The 16,607-nt window shown below is 35.9% G+C and overlaps 1 protein-coding gene across 1 annotated transcript in view; it reads left to right on the forward strand.

The window, feature by feature from the left end:
* MYT1L (myelin transcription factor 1-like) overlaps positions 1 to 16,607 on the forward strand; it is a gene marked incomplete at its 5' end in the record, with an annotated part of 102,742 nt that overhangs the window by 16,833 nt on the left and 69,302 nt on the right. The window contains 4 exons of the mRNA XM_010010801.1: positions 3,505 to 4,482; positions 9,037 to 9,171; positions 11,718 to 11,808; positions 14,097 to 14,204. Of these exons, the coding sequence (XP_010009103.1) occupies positions 3,505 to 4,482; positions 9,037 to 9,171; positions 11,718 to 11,808; positions 14,097 to 14,204 (1,312 nt within the window). The remainder of the gene's footprint in view (positions 1 to 3,504; positions 4,483 to 9,036; positions 9,172 to 11,717; positions 11,809 to 14,096; positions 14,205 to 16,607) is intronic.

The raw sequence follows: 16,607 nt of genomic DNA on the forward strand, positions 1-16,607 counted from the left end.
TCTGATACTCTTTTAAAATTGTGTTGCATATTCCTAGTCCATGCAATCCTAAAGCTAACAGAAAAAGGATATATGATAACTTTGTGCGCTCTTCACCTAAACCGGCTAACTTGTGTCCTTTTGAGATAGATAAACTCAGCCTCTTCAGCAATTAAATGAATGCAATGTGGGTCAATGGTTACAAAACTTATGACTTACGTAGAGGGTAGAGCAGGTGTTTTAGTCCTATGTGTTCAACAAACAGCCATTAAACAGCACACTACAAATGTAGTTACCCAGTTAAAGGTTAAATATTAGGAATCGTAGAAATGGGAAACAAAAACAAGATTAGACTTTACAGAGCTGAATCAAAAAAAAGGCACACGGGTTCACACAGAGCTGCTAGGCTAACATACTTTCCAGAAGACCCTTAACTAATACACAAACAAATTCAGTACTTAAAATTTCAGTTTAATAAACAGGTTACATAGGTGCTTCACTAGAGCAGGCTCAGCATGCAACAGACAGTTTTTGAGGACATGACATAGTATACATAAATATCCTTTTCATTAAAATTAACTGCTGCATGGAGATAAGAAACATGAGCAAAACAGTTGTTAAAGAAAGAAGATGCAAGAGAAGGCCAAAAATTAAAAGAGGAGGAATAAAACTTGATTAAAGTATTTTGTTTTCCTGCCTCTTACATCTTGGATTCATGCTTTACACTTCCTTCTCCTCTACCACATTTTTTAATTTTTATTTTTAGGATTGAAAGGGCAGGAGAACTGAAAAGGATATAAGCAAACAAACAAACAGAATAAAAACCATTATAGTTACAACGTTCACCTGGCTTCACCTACTGAAAAGGAATTTAAATGTCTTCACTCATACAGCATGTGATTCGTATTTTGACTTTTCACTGTTGCGGAGGCAAATTATAACATATTCCTCCCATTGGTGAACATCTCTATGCCTTTCATTCGTATAAAAACAAACACAAAACCACTTTTTTAAAAAGGAAACCCTGCAATTTTTCACATTGCAAAAGTTGGCCTAGAAGACTCACTGTGTACCTGCACACTTCTCTGGATGACTTTCTCAAATATCTATTTTTCCTGCTCTTTATTTCAGTATCCTGTTAGAGCTAGATTTGAGCTGATTTCACCAATGTTTGTAGATATCTCATCTTAAACTTGAAGGCACTGGCAATTTTTGAGCTATAGCTCGCTGTTTCTTTAGTTTGATGTTCCTTCTTTACATCTGACTGCCCATCAGACATAGTTACAAGAAGCACCCCACAAAAGTTTCTACTGAAAAATCTTCTGGCATGAGGTTTTATCCTTAACATTTAAATGAATTTGGGATTTATTTGTACATTTCACTTTAGAAAATTATCAGCATATTACAATGTTTGTTTCTTAAATAGCACAAACTAATTATCCAGTAATCCTTGACTGCATGCTTCTATGCAGTCATTTGAGATGGACATTTTTCAAATACGAAGTGTAAGTGGCATCCCTTACCTCTAGATTGAAAATTTGGTATTCTGATATGAATTATGATTACCTTGAGAACAACAGCAACTAAAATAAAACCACCTTTAATGATAAATAGATAACCAACTATTGACTTGGAATATCTTGTCATATAAAAAAACCATACAGTATTCACAATTATCTTTCCTCTGTATTCAAGTAGATATTATACGTAGTGTTTTACCATTTTTTTTCCCTTAGATGTAGCCTAGTCATCTATTAGTTCTGCTGCTTAACTACAGCCTACTATCATCCCAGGATCCCTAACCACTGTGTAGAAAGAATACTATCTTGTGGCTGAAATATCAATTATTGTGCTGTTGAGCTTTGTATTTTAAATTCTGATTTACTATTTTGTCCACTGACATAAAAAATATTTTTATCAAAAATTATTTCCTATCACCAAAATGTTAGTGTACAAGCCACCTACTACCTGAAATTTCCCACTTTGGTTTGTTTAACCCAAAACATAAAAGTCATACTTTAGAAAATACTATGTGTTTATGTGTACCAGTGTTGAAAATACATTTAAGCTGAAAAGATGCTATCAGAAGTTGATGGACTAGCTCTTGAGCAGGTGTTAATTGTCCTAGCTCTTCTGGCTTCTTTCAGTTTGCACCAGCTGAAAAGTTGGCTTAGCATGTCAATGTAATGACAGATTTAGGAACTTTCTTTTCCAGTTGTGATGCAAAACCTTAAAATACTGCTTGAGTAGATGATTATCAAAATATAATTTATGAGATACCCATTAGTAAATAATGGTGAATGCATATGTAATTTAAGAATGAGTCTAAGAATGACATAACTTCTGAGTGAATGTGAGATATCAGAAAATGCTCTTTAGATGATATTCATCTGACCAAATACGGATATTCTTAAGGTAGGCATCTAGTTTGAGTCCTTTTGTTGTCAATGTAGAGAAACAGGCACTTCTAGTACTTACTTATTTTATTTTCAAGATGATATCTTAATCAGATCAGGTGGACTGTATCCTTAAAGTGTCTGCTTCTCTTACTAAGAACGGGAATATCAAATAGCTTACATGAATGTGGATGTCTGCCTTGCTCATGTCTAAAGTTAGGTGAGATGAATCTCACCCTCAGGGCCTCACATTGGCTCCATATTTATTAAGTTGCTCCTTTATTATTCAATAGTTACTAAAACAAAGCAAAGATGTGGTAACTCTGCACCATTATGTTACAATATACAGGACTGTAGACAACATGACCATATATATGACCATATAATTTGACTAGCATATTTACTTAAAATTATATTGTGCATACAAGTGCTTCTATCTTCCTTTCATGTAACAGCTCTTGTAAAATTCTTACTTCTCCACAGTTTGCAGAGTTAAACTGAGAGATTTTGATTTCTGCTGGTGGATCCACTAAGTAAAATGCCATTTTGATCTTTGCATAGTCATTGGTTATCTAGTGCTAATGGTGTGTATGGTGTTAAAAGAGTGACCATTTCCTGCTTGGTGTATGTTCTTTCTCTTTTGGTGAATTGTGTTCATCACTAAGAGAAAAATCCAGTAGTACTCACTCCTTTACCATCTACCATATTTAGAGGACATAGAGGAGTAAGAAAAGTTGGAAACAGAGGCAATTATGTCATACTAGGAATGTGATTGTAATAAACCCCATAAAACTGTAAATATAGAAGTGAAAGGGGAAATATAAGTATTTATGCCATAATATTTAGCAGTATTAGTAATTAGCATTTTGATTGCTTTTTTCTTATCAGTTTTGTGTAATAAATTCATGTGAATAGCAAATAAACAAAAATATCGTTATGGACTATAGAGAAATTCACTTCACATGGGCCTTAGTGTTATAGAATTGCTGTATGATTAAGAATATTTGACATGCAGTTTGTTTTCTGTCCATGCGATTGCAACAACAGTTCCAATTGTAGCCACTTTTTTCTTTTCTTTTCCTTTTTCTTTCTTTCTTTGTTTCTTTCTTTGTTTCTGTTTTTTATGCAGAAGACCATCAAATGAATTGTCACAATACTCGAATAATGCAAGACACAGAAAAAGACGATAACAATAATGATGAGTATGATAATTACGATGAACTGGTGGCCAAGTCATTGTTAAATCTTGGCAAAATTGCAGAGGATGCAGCATACAGAGCCAGGACAGAATCAGAAATGAACAGCAATACATCTAATAGTCTGGAAGATGATAGTGACAAAAATGAAAATATTGGTCGGAAAAGTGAGCTGAGTTTAGACTTAGACAGTGATGTTGTTAGGGAAACAGTGGACTCCCTTAAATTACTAGCACAAGGACATGGTGTAGTGCTTTCAGAAAACATTAATGACAGAAATTATGCAGACAATACTTCACAGCAAGATAATAGGAATATGAACTTTGTAATGCTAGGGAAGCCTGTGAACAATGGACTTACAGAAAAAATGGTGGAGGAGAGTGATGAAGAGGTGTGTCTCAGCAGTTTGGAGTGCTTAAGGAACCAGTGTTTTGATCTGGCTAGGAAACTCAGTGAGACAAACCCACAGGAAAGAAATCAACAGCAAAACATGAACACTCGTCAGCATGTCAGGCAAGAAGATGACTTCCAAGGAAGAACACCAGACCGGAATTACTCTGATATGATGAACCTAATGAGGCTTGAAGAACAGTTGAGCCCCAGATCTAGGACTTTTTCTAGCTGTGCAAAGGAGGATGGTTGTCATGAAAGAGACGATGATACCACCTCTATTACTTCAGATAGGTCTGAAGAAGTGTTTGATATGACAAAAGGTAACTTAACCCTGCTTGAGAAAGCAATTGCTTTGGAAACTGAGAGAGCAAAAGCCATGAGAGAAAAAATGGCAGTGGAAGCTGGAAGGAGGGATAATATGAGATCATATGAGGAACAGTCTCCAAGACACCTTTCTGGAGATGACAGGAAGCCTAAACCCAGTGACGGCCATGTCAAAAAGCCATATTATGGTAAAGGTAATATTTCTATATACCGTATGTTATGTCATGAGAAAGTGTGAGCTAACGTGTTAAGTTTTGCATAGATTTCTGAAATGAAGTTATTAATTTCACAAAATGGGAACTTTATTTAAACTGTAGTAGTATGACATAATTGTAAAATAGCATCATGCTGCAATTACAAAATAAAAGCATTAATTCTGCAGTGTTAGAAGTATGTACAAATGATATGAATATCATTTGGCCAAATTTAAAAAAAAAAAAAAAAAGAACCTTTAGTGAAACAAAACAAATAAGAGATCATGTTGAAAGAGGCAAAGATTTTTCTCAAGTTTTTAATATATTTTCTAGTAATAATTAAAAAGCCATGAAGAGAATTACGTCGCAAACTATATTGGAGAGTGGGATTTTATGTAGCAGGTAGTCAATCAACTATGAAGTGCATATTTTACAGATTAGATTGGGTAGGTGGCATCATGACTTATAAAATTATCATGAAAAGACAGTTATTGATGAAGCCTCTCCCATCTAAAATGTAGAATTGCCTGATAGAAATTGAACAGTATCAGAATGACCAATAACATAAGATAGGGGCAGTGACTGCACATTAATTATCTTAAGATAGTAAGGTAATGGAAACCATTTGCTATGCAAGGCATGGTGTGGCCTGGGCTGAGATCAATAGCAATTTCTTTCTTATGTGCATTCCACTTCACTGGTTTCATTCCATTTTGGAAACAGTTAAGGTGCTGCCTTGACCATAATTAAATACAAAAGAAAAAAATAAAAATTAAAAAAAAAAAAAGACCAGATTAAAGATTACCTTTAGAATGACTTAATTTACGGGATTATGATGGTGATGGTGTGTTTATATTACCGCATCCCTCTTTAACTTGTCTACATCTGTACATGTAGGGCTGTGTTGTATAAAGTGTTCAATACCTCCAGCGACTCATTGAACACCCCTGATTCCCATTGACTTTAGTGGAAGTTGAGGATGTGGTATTTCTTGGAAGATGCTAAGCAGGGACTGGGGTTATCTTGTATTTGTTGTACAAATATTTGGTTTCCTTTCTGCCACTGAGATGGTGGGCATTTTTCTAGTTTTTATAAATACCTGTTTTGAAAAAGTGATACCCTAACATCTGCCTGTGACATTCAGGTAGGCAGACAACATCTTGGTCCACAAAAGGTTCTGATCTTTTTTTACAAACCTTAAAATACTGACCAGTCATTTAGAAAAACAGGCAAATTGCTCATGTCAAACACTCTTCTGCAATGTATTTTAGTAAAGTTCTGTTTATTTTAAACAGAAATATATATTCCAGTGAGTGCTGTAGCAATTTTGGGTATTTGGGGAAGACAGCTTTAGTTAGTGTATTACTGCAATAGCCATGTAGATTTTGTGCTAAATGTTGTTCACATATGACCTATTGTAGGTATATTTCCCTTTAAATACATGTGTCTAATAAAACCACAGAAAACATGGCAAACCAGTATTAATTTTTGAAGAGCTTTTTTAATTCAGGTGTTGTCCAGCCCTTCCAGTCTGTGTATGCCTGGGAAAGCATTTATGCATATAGATCTACTGTTTCTAAAAAGACTATATATAATTTCTGACAGTAACAAAGAATGAACTTCCTATTTCAGTAAGTTCTGGAGCTTCTTTGAACCCTCCTATCTCTTAGGAGCTTCAGGCTGAATTGATAATAGGTCCAAATCCCAGACAAGGACTACATAGTATGGTAGTTTGGACCAAGAAACTTTGTGAGTGGATCACTCTATGCTTTTTTAATAAAGGAAGAAAGAAAAAAAACCACATTCCTTCATTACTCAAAAAAACCCACTATAGGAAATATTCTGGTAGTTGTTGAGAGAAGCTTTAAATAACACAATTACTTATATTGTTTATTCTCCCCTCCCACATTATCTTCCAAATACTCCTGGGAGAGGTAGCCACAGAGATGTATGATATGGTTAAGTGGAAACTTTTTGGGTACACAAGTTTGCAGTGAGAACTACTTCCTGGCTTCAGGAGGTTTGCTTTCAGAGAGCGCTGAAACAACTGTTAAGGGACCACTAACCATTTTCCCCTGCCATTTAAAGCCTTCTAAACAAGCTTTCTTCTGAAATTTATGAATTTTAAAACCTTTTGAATCCTCTGACAACCTTCACTCAGACAATACTCCCATTGTGGCAAAGAGTGAGGAAAGGTTACAGGATTAAAAAAAAATGTGCAATGTTTCTCCCAATTAGCAGAAGAGGATTTGCAAAAGAGTATCCAGTGTTTTGTATAAAGTTGTGAAAATTTTAGTCAAATGTCTTCCATTAAAACCAATGGGAAATTATGCAAGTACAATTTTATGCAAGTTTTGAAATCATTAAGAATAGTATACAGCATCTTTTCTGACTCATTAGACCATAAAGGCTCTTAAGGATCTGATATGTGCTGACTTTATACCATAGACTTCAATACACAGGAGATTTTGCTTGACACTGTAGGATCTGAGTGTCTGGATCCTCAGCAGCTGTATATCAGAATACCTTCATTGACTTTGATGGAGTTCTGATAATGTGGAGAAGCTAAAGTTCCTCTAGTTTTAAGTATCTAAAAAGCCGTTATGGTCTATTAATCATCTACATTTTTTGCAGTCCTTGAATATTGTTATATTTACATAATTTATATTTCATTTACATTACTTATTCAGTTATCTAATACTTTTACACATCCCAAAGTACTTGACTTGAAGAGTTGCTTAGAGTTGTGTATGTATGTAGCTGTGGGCTTGCTGTTCTAGTGGTCTCAGCACAGGCCTATCTGGCAGGAATTCAAATCCCTTCTCTGACTTTTGCTCCTTCTGTGGCCTTGGGTTTAACTTCTTGATCTCTTTGCTTCAATTTCCTGACATATAAGGGTACAGTCTTTCCAGGAGTGTTGTGATGACTGTATAGCACTTTGGAGATAGATTTGTATGTGTATTTATATCGTTAAAGAGCATGAAACAAAGAACTGTGTTCTACAGTCAATGTGCAAGTCAAGTAACATAAAACTGTCATAATTAGGGATTCCATTTGCAAAAGATAAGGTTTAAATATCATATTAAAATTTAAGAATGGATTTAAGACATGGAAAGTCATTACAATGAGCTAAAGAATTTATCTAAAATTAAGGTGTTTTGGAAGAACTTGGAATGTAAAAGTATATAAATATATACATGTATATAAACTACCAGAGGGAAATCAAGGAGAAATAAGACCACAACTGAATGTGAACTCAGGACTGTATTGATTCATGCTGAAAAAATGGGTTGTATGTGTATGAAGTACTGGTTGTACTGAGGGTTGCCTTTGCTGAAGCTGGGATGGAATTTAATGTAGGAAAGACTTAATGGAAAATAATCAGCAAAAACTTATTTTCCAGAGACAAGAGCATAAATACTGAAGCAGAGCAATTACAAGAGTAACATAAAATAATTAAATGAGTATAGCTCAGATTGGGTATTGAAATGCAGATGGTCTAAAAGAATGGAAAGGGGATGTTGGATGATCTTGAGCCAAAATGGTAGCAGTTAGAGTATACTCAGTTTTATTCCTTTAATATTAATATGAAAAACAGCAATAGTGTCCAAAATCTGGCAACTGTGGTCAAGATGATAAGATGTAATTTGTATCCTGTGCTGGGCTGGAAGGGTAGGGATGTTATTTTACAGATGTTCTGTTAAAGAAAACAAGCTGATGAAGTATGTGAGAAAGTTCAAGTTCAGGATTAATCTCACCAGCAGCTCCACTACATTATTGACAGAAAGCTTTATTTTGTGGAAAAAAAGTCTATTTAGACTTTTCATTGATTTGTAGACAGATGATCCAACAACATTCTAAAAGATTATTAACCTTTGAAGCATATGAATATTCAAACATTTTATATATATGCAAGTTTGTAATGTCCCAAATTTACAAAGCAAGTGATATTTTCAGTTATACTGATTTCAGTGTTTACCCCACCATCATTTATTGGAGAGAAAGGATATTTACTTAATTTCTACCTCTTGATAAGGAATTTAAAGGAAACAAGAGTTGTCTCCTCAGTGAGCCCTGGGAAAGGGATTTATTTGTGCTGAATTGTTGAATCGTTGTGCTGAAGAGCTGGGTTTGCTACTCTCAGGACACTGAACAGTGCATTTGCAGCCCTTAATACATCAGGCAAATAAGAATGTAAAGAAGGGAAACTCCAACTAAATAATTTCCAAATGACCTTACACCCTTGAGCTGATGCTTGCCAGCAGAACATTGATTGACAATGTAATGGCTTTACTATAAAAAGGTCACTTTCCAATCACTGAGAATGGATATTGCTGTGATCATAGGAGCCTGCAGTCTGAAAAGAAGATAACGGAATAAAAGTGACAGAACTGTGTTCAGAAGTGGAAGGGTTTTTGTTGTTTTGGGTTTTTTTTTGTAATGTTCTAATTTTCATAAGAACATTTACCAAAGAGTAAATGACATGATTAAATGAACCTTCTTACAGAAATGTGAAAAGCATCATTCACTTGACACATTTGTTGTAAATTATAGATCCCTCAAGAACAGAAAAGAAAGAGAGCAAATGTCCTACCCCTGGGTGTGATGGAACTGGCCATGTAACGGGGCTTTACCCCCATCACCGCAGTTTGTCAGGATGCCCACACAAAGATAGGGTCCCTCCAGAAAGTAAGTTAACATTGTTTCATGGAAACTGGGGATAAAACTACAAAGATTTTTCTAGCATGCTTTTTAAACTTTTTATTTAAAAAATTAATTTCATTTTTCAGTATGGTTTGTCTCAACTTTTAGTCAACTGTTCTGTGTTATACTTTTTCCTTTCTTACATCATTTCCATTCTTTACTAACTTTTACACTGAAAGAACAACTTTTAAAGCTGTATTCTTTGATTTTAAGAAACCTAGGTTATTTTTAAATAGATCTGTTCAGTCAACAGAGAAAAAGGTTTCCAGAAGATGTGCACTGCTTTTACTACTGCGTGCTGATGTCACATCAACTGTCCCTGTTGTCTTGTACAGGAATAATTGTACTTGAAAAACTTGCACATCCTTTCCTTTGTTGTTGTTGTGTCAGAAACATAATTTATGTTAAACAAGTTTATATTATTAAAAATAACAATTTGGCTACTTACTCAGTTTCACAACTCAGGATTTTGAGCAAACATCCCCTGTCAGTCACATGGGTGGAATTTCCTGCCATGTCAGTAGATTCTGTGCAAAGGAGGTTCACCCATATGAGCTCAAGGTTGTTTGCCTGAAGGCAGAGGACTCAGTTTCTGGAAGTCACCTCTTTGGCTGGTGGAATCAGCATAGTTTTGTTGAAGCTAATTGCTTTTTGCTGATTTACACCAGGCAAGTGTCTAACTAAGATCCAGTTCTCTTTCACACCAATTTTAAAATGGAGTTATTCCATTGAAGCTTATGGACCTAAAATCCTCACTGTCCATCCACACTCATAGACCTAACCTCAGTGGATTTGCAACAGCCTAAAGGAAATGTTATGAAGACAGTCAGGGCTAAAATGGTCCCCAGTTTCCAAAGGAAAGTAGATTCTGAAGGATATAAAAACAGAAGTAGAGCACACCAAGAGTGGCAGACGTTAAAAGTCTCCTCTTTCATGGTAGGGTGGCTTCTTCCAGAAGTAATGAGGAAATGCTTTAGGAAACTTTGCTGTAGCTTGGTTGATCTCTGATACAGTAGAAGAGAGTAATTTCTCCACTCTACAGGACCCTGTAATTCTCTAAAACACAACTACTTATTTGGTTGCTCAAAGTTCTTTCACTTTTACAAATAGTAAATAAAAAGCTATTTAGAAGACTTTGTAAATCAAAGAAGAATATAGCTTTAAACTGTTCGCATGCTCTTGTACCTACTAAAATGAAAAAGGTGAGCTCATCTTTTTTTTTTTTTTCCTGTGATGTTGGCCTTGTGAAGCATGTTTCAAGAACAGCTTTGAATAGTAGAAATCTCAGAGTAAAGCTTTTGCATCTATGCACATTTTAGCACACTCATGATGGGGTGATGATAATGGTTATCTTTTAATCAGTGTATGTAGATAAATTCTCAAGTCTCTGAACAGCTTTTATTCAGTTCTTAACTCAGTCAAAGAATTCCATGACTTTTTTTTTTTTTTTTTGAGTGAGAACTAAATATAGGCATCCAGACTACCTCTTGTATGAGAAAACCAGAACTTTGCAAGGGTTGGATGGCCTGTTTCTGTAGAGTGATGTACTGCCATCCAGCTCTGAGGCATGGATTCAGATACGTCTCACATCATACAAAACTCTTTAGTGCTACCAAAAAGTTCTTGATAATTTGGCACTTCATAGCATGAGCTTTATGATTCAGGGGAGTACTGCTCTGAGCAGCTTTGGGAGCAAGTTTTCCATCCAGCTTGCAATGGATGCAGATGTAAATCAGTTTACTTGCTTAAGCTTGTACCACTTATTTCTTTTTTACATAGTTTTCTTTCATTTGTTTTTTTTTTTTTTTTTGCCCTTCTGCTATCCCTCAATTTTTAAGCGCTTATTTTTAGTTTTTGGTCTTTTGAAAGAGTTCTATCCATTGCAATTTTCACATTTTTAAAGAATACAAGTAAAAGTTAAAGGACCAATTCTGCTTGTCATATAGATATGAATGATATATCTATGTGGAACTTGGCAGAACTGGCCCATAGCTCAATTGGGCTGTCATATAGCTAGGGTTAAATTCTGTTCAGGCTTGTATTGAGGTGTGTTTCAAATAATTCAGTGTTCTATCAGTATAACTTGAGAGTGGATTTTTGGCTCTTGAGTTTGATACTGTATGTATAAAGCTGTGTATTATGAATGCATACATCTCCTGAAAGAATTTTTCTAGCCGTAATTTTGTATTGGACCATTACTAGCTCACCTTTTACTGTTGAGCTGATCTTTGCTCAGTGTTTTTGTATGAAGAAGATGTTGGAAGTCTTCTGTTTCGCTGTTGCACCAGAGATGCATTTGTTTCTAGGTTCTGTAACCTTCATAACTTTCACTGTTGCCCTGTGTTAATGAGCATAGGGTCACAATACTTACCTCATTAGGCTTTATTGGCTATCTGTGTCATGTGTATTTTGAGGAATGCTGGTTGTTAATGAATCCTGCTTTGTTTTAAAATGGTTTCATATATACTGGGATTTGATTTTTTTTTTCTTGTTTTCATACTCTGCTGTTTTCTCTTACTCTCCTTGTCAAGTTCTTGCCATGCATGAAAATGTTCTTAAGTGTCCTACACCAGGCTGCACAGGCCGGGGCCACGTAAATAGCAACAGGAATTCCCACAGAAGGTAAGGATGCCATCGCTGGACACCAACCTAGAGGGAACAGTGCCTCCAAACTGCAGCCCTTCTAGCAGTCCACTGGCGGGGGGGTGTGAGTGTGTGTTTCGTTGTTTTGTTCTGAAGATTGACAAGATGGTGCTTCGTGTGCTTTATCCATTTTAAAGAGTAACATTTATTCATGTATTTTTTGAGGAGGAGGAGTGTGCATTTGCTTCAGTATGGATGAATTGAACTCCACAGAAGACATTTTAAGCATCTTTAGCTTTTTGGGTGGATTTTTTCCTTTTCATTTTGATATTAGCTGAAAAGCAATGGTACAAAACAAGTGGTACAAATCCTTATGAGTATGTTACAATGAGAAAGAAGAGTCTGCCAGTGTCATCAGGACTAGGGCAGAGTTCTCATTTTCACACTTCACTCTCTTCAGGGATTATTTCAGAGTGCATGAAAAAATCCACTCTATTCCTTAAAATTACTTTTTTTAATATGTGAGAAACAGCATTTTACATACACAGACATTATAAGAGTTAGATTTCCTACTGACCATAGTCCCAATCCCAAAGTCCTTATTCAGCTAAAACCAAATGAGAATTTTGCCTGTTTAAGAAACCTTATGGAAATGTCTCATTAAATTTAAAAATGAGAAACCAGGAATGTTAGATGTAAATATTCTAACCTAACAAAAGAAGATCAAAACTATAATTTTTGAAGATTAGTAATATATTCTTACAGAAAGGGTATCATTGCTTATTAAATTCTTCCAAACAAATAACAAAATTATCAAAATTTTATTATAGTTTTTAGTATATGTCATAATTTTCACACAGAACAACAAGATCTTGCTTATTTCTTTCCAATTTTAAAAAATCCAGGAAGTGGGGGTAAGAGGGTAAAAGGAACTATGCAAGGTTCTGATTATAGAGTTCCTTTTTACTGTAAATTGTGGCATGAAGTCTTAAGAGACTACACAGGCACTTGACATTCAGTCTTATCAAGCTCTGGATTACTAGATCCCCTCATATTAACTGCATGTCTCCCAGAAGACTCTTGTGGGTACCAACTCATCTGCAATAAACTCTGGTACCCCTTTCTTCTCTGCAGTGATGCTGCCAGTAGATGCAGCAAAAACCTCTGAGAAGGCCTTACAGGAATTACTGCTGCTTGAAGCAGCATTCACTTTGGTTGAGTATCTACTAGGTGTCTGAATAAGAGCATGTCAGTAGAGCACAGCTGCCCTCTGGTTTGACTCCAAAAGCGCAGAGACCCCCCTTACCCCTCTGCAGAGCTAGGGCAGGGAGGAAAGGCTGTGGGGAGCAGTCTGCAGTCTGTGCTCAACTCTTTCTGCAGCTTTTGGGGCATTTTGCTCTGCTTCACTTTTTTTAATTATTTTTTTTCCTCCGTATTTCCTGTAGAGAAGGGAACATCTGGGAATGCACTGATTTGCCTTTCATTTTAACTTCTTTTCCTGTGGAGAATACAGAGAGCTGCGGTCACATAAGCATGCAATAGACTATGACAAGGAAAGGACTCCCTTCATTGTCAGGTCACAGGTTTTTACAGCTTCACTAAGAGCACCATCTGCTGGCATCAATATATTTATTTTTCCCTGTTCTAAATCTTTTCCAGAAGAATCAGGCTTATTATTGTCACTTTAATAAAAATTCATCATTTGCAAATCTAATTGAATTTCAATTCAAGTGCAGAAGTTCTTTTCACGTTACATCATCTGCTTCTAGAAAACGTACTTTAGTGGCTGAAATTCATGAAGACACTAAGTATAACACAGTTCAGATGTAGATTTAGAGACCCAAGGCCAAATTTTGCACTCATTTATATACCTCGAAAAAAAGATTAGAGTTAATGGACCTGAATGAAGTATGAAGCAGTGCAAGATTTGGCCTATGTGGTGTTGTCATTTAATCATCTTCAGGAGCCGTTTCGTTGGCAACATTTGTAGATGCATAAAGGTCACAAGTCTGCTAGCAGAGCTGCACAGTAGGTTTCAGTTTGTATTCTCCTCTCCTACTGGTATGTTCGCTGGCTGACATCCATGAATAATCTAGCCATGTACAGTCAGAGAAGAAGAGCAGATACGAGATCTACCATGTAACTTTGAAAGCAGAAGGAAGGAAGTCTATTCTACAGAAAATATATATGACCAAGAAGCTATTGGAAACCCTTTTCCTTTAGATTCTTCCTGATGCTGACTAAGGAGGAGAAGGAGTAGTTGGATCAATGCTATAATGTGAAACTACTCAGGACAAGACAATTAAATTTCCTTTCTGTAATTGCAGCCTCTCTGGATGTCCTATTGCTGCAGCAGAGAAACTGGCTAAAGCTCAAGAGAAGCATCAGAACTGTGATGTGTCAAAATCAAACCAGGCATCAGATCGGGTTTTAAGGTATTAGAAATCACTATAATACTTATTATTATGCAGAATTCATCACACATTCACCTAATCTGAGAATTTATATTTATATACGTTGTATATACATATATACCTCCTTTAAAGAAGAGTTAGAATTAGGGCTTCTGGATCCAATTCTCGAAGTGTATATTTCCCGCTCAATTTACATGGGGGAGGGTTGGTAATTATTTTGGCAAATACATGTAAAGCTGAAAAGCTCATTTTTGTCTTAGGCATTGTTTGGTGTAAAGATGACTGCTGGAGTGCAAAGTCTAAGAACAATGTGAAAAAAAGTTGGTATCTTTTGGGAATAAACTAATATTTACCGGTAAGTCTTGGTTTTTTCAGCAGGCTTTTACTAGTAAATATCAGTTTAAATTAAACCAGAAGCCCTATTTGCATTACCAAACTGATAGCACACCTTTTGGCAGGATACTTGGAAAAATACCAGGAATAGCTTAGATTACAGAGTAAGGTCAGGCTTAGGTCTTTGTTCCCCCACTTACTGACAAGAAAGACAGAAAGAGAAAAAAATTGTCCTAAATTTTCATATGGGAAGGACCTTAAACCAGTTAGACATAATTATGTGCCTTATCTTCATCTGTATATGATTCTGCACTTATCCAGAGCTGTACCCAGCTTTGTGCTATTGTTTCCTCTTTTGAGATATGTGGGTGGAAAAAGTACTATTTCAAAGGAGCTGAAGCGTGAAGGATACATGTAAAGGAACTAGACTTCTGCATGATTGTACCAGCCTTATGCTGATGATGCCCCAAGAGCTGCAGAATTTCTCCATGGATACTGTGATATGGGTAGGCTGGGATAGGTACATCCCTCCCAGCTGCCTCGAAGAGCGTGGAGGAAGTGCTGCAGCTTTAGTTCCCAGAATTTCCTACTTATCCCATAGGTTTCTTAGTATTTAACTGTCTGACAGTTTAAAATCTGATAGGGCTGCTTAAAATGAAAGATTTCTACTGTATAATCAACATCATTCTTTGAATATTCTCTTAAAACTTCATCTAATCTTGATGGTCTTTTCAAAACCCAGTCTTCCCATAGAGCTAAGAACACAGAATTCTGGTTCACATCTCTAGAAGATTTTTTGTTGTGCCTGTTGACTGTTTCCCTTCCTCACATTGTTTTTGATAGGCTTTATCTTAACTGTTCCTAATTCAGATCATGCAATTTTTCATAGAGCATCCCAGACAGTTTCTCACTTGACGAAAAAAGACCAAAAATGCAGTGGCTTTTTCCCCTGCTCATCAGGGGGAAGCCACTGAATTCACATGCCATACAAAGGTGGCAACTGCTCAAAAGCAACATCCAGTTTGCTGGCAAACTTCCTAAGAAGTTGAGCTGAATCTTAACTTTGGTTGTGAGCCGGCCCCGTGTTTCAGATTTTATAGTCAACTAATATAATGCTTTCATCTTGTCTTCTGCTTCACTCTTACCTTTAAGTCATCGAAGTATTAAGATTAAGAACTTGGAGCTGTTTATATTATTTACATGCAGGTAACTGATGGGCAGAGAGAGATGTTCTAAGAGTAAATCTTGAATATTTGTCTTCATCCAGTTTCCATCCCACCTGCATTTAAAATTTCTTACTTAAAAAAGATCGAATTCATAGGACTTCTGTTCCACAGAAATTTTGGATTTGCATTGAATGTACAAGGTCTGAATTGAATTTTTTTAGCTAAATATAGACTATCTTGAGATAGGATCAAAATATTATTCATATCAGCTCATTGTATAAATAAGCAACTGTATTCTGTGAAGAAGAAGTGTCTAAGGGAATAAGCATGCATAAATCAAAGGGAATAGTATGACTAATATCATTTCTTGGATGATCTTTACATAAATACCCTGACTAAATACTATGAAAATGAATTCATTCAGAAAACCATAATATAATATTCAAAACCTATTTCTTACTATTTATCATATTCCACTTTGTCAGTCAGCATGATGATACTTCTGGTCTTGACTGAATTTATGTTCCTATGAATGCTCTTTCTATTTCTTCTGGTTATAAATGCAGTAAAGAAAAAAATATAAAGAAAAAGAAAAAAAGACTTGGTTATATGATTCTTGATTCCAGCAGAAGCATCTCAGGTGTGCTGTTCATCATCTTTGCCTCCTGCTAAACACAGTAGGTAGAAATGCAGCACTGTGTATCAGTTGCTCCCTGTGACACAGTCATATAACACCTTCTTATGTAGGTAGGGTTTGCAGGCTCTGACCTTGATTTACCTGCTTTGAGACCTGATTACTTCTGTGGCCACCTGCAGAAGACAGCGTGACAGTGGAGTTCACTAGAGCATTCTTTCACCGAGATTTAACAATGGCCAAATGAGATCAGTCAGGGCTTTTCCTAACTATCCTCCAACAAAAGAGAAA

Source organism: Nestor notabilis, unplaced genomic scaffold (assembly GCF_000696875.1).
Source record: "Nestor notabilis isolate BGI_N333 unplaced genomic scaffold, ASM69687v1 scaffold14383, whole genome shotgun sequence".
Classification (NCBI taxonomy): Eukaryota; Metazoa; Chordata; class Aves; order Psittaciformes; family Psittacidae; genus Nestor; species Nestor notabilis.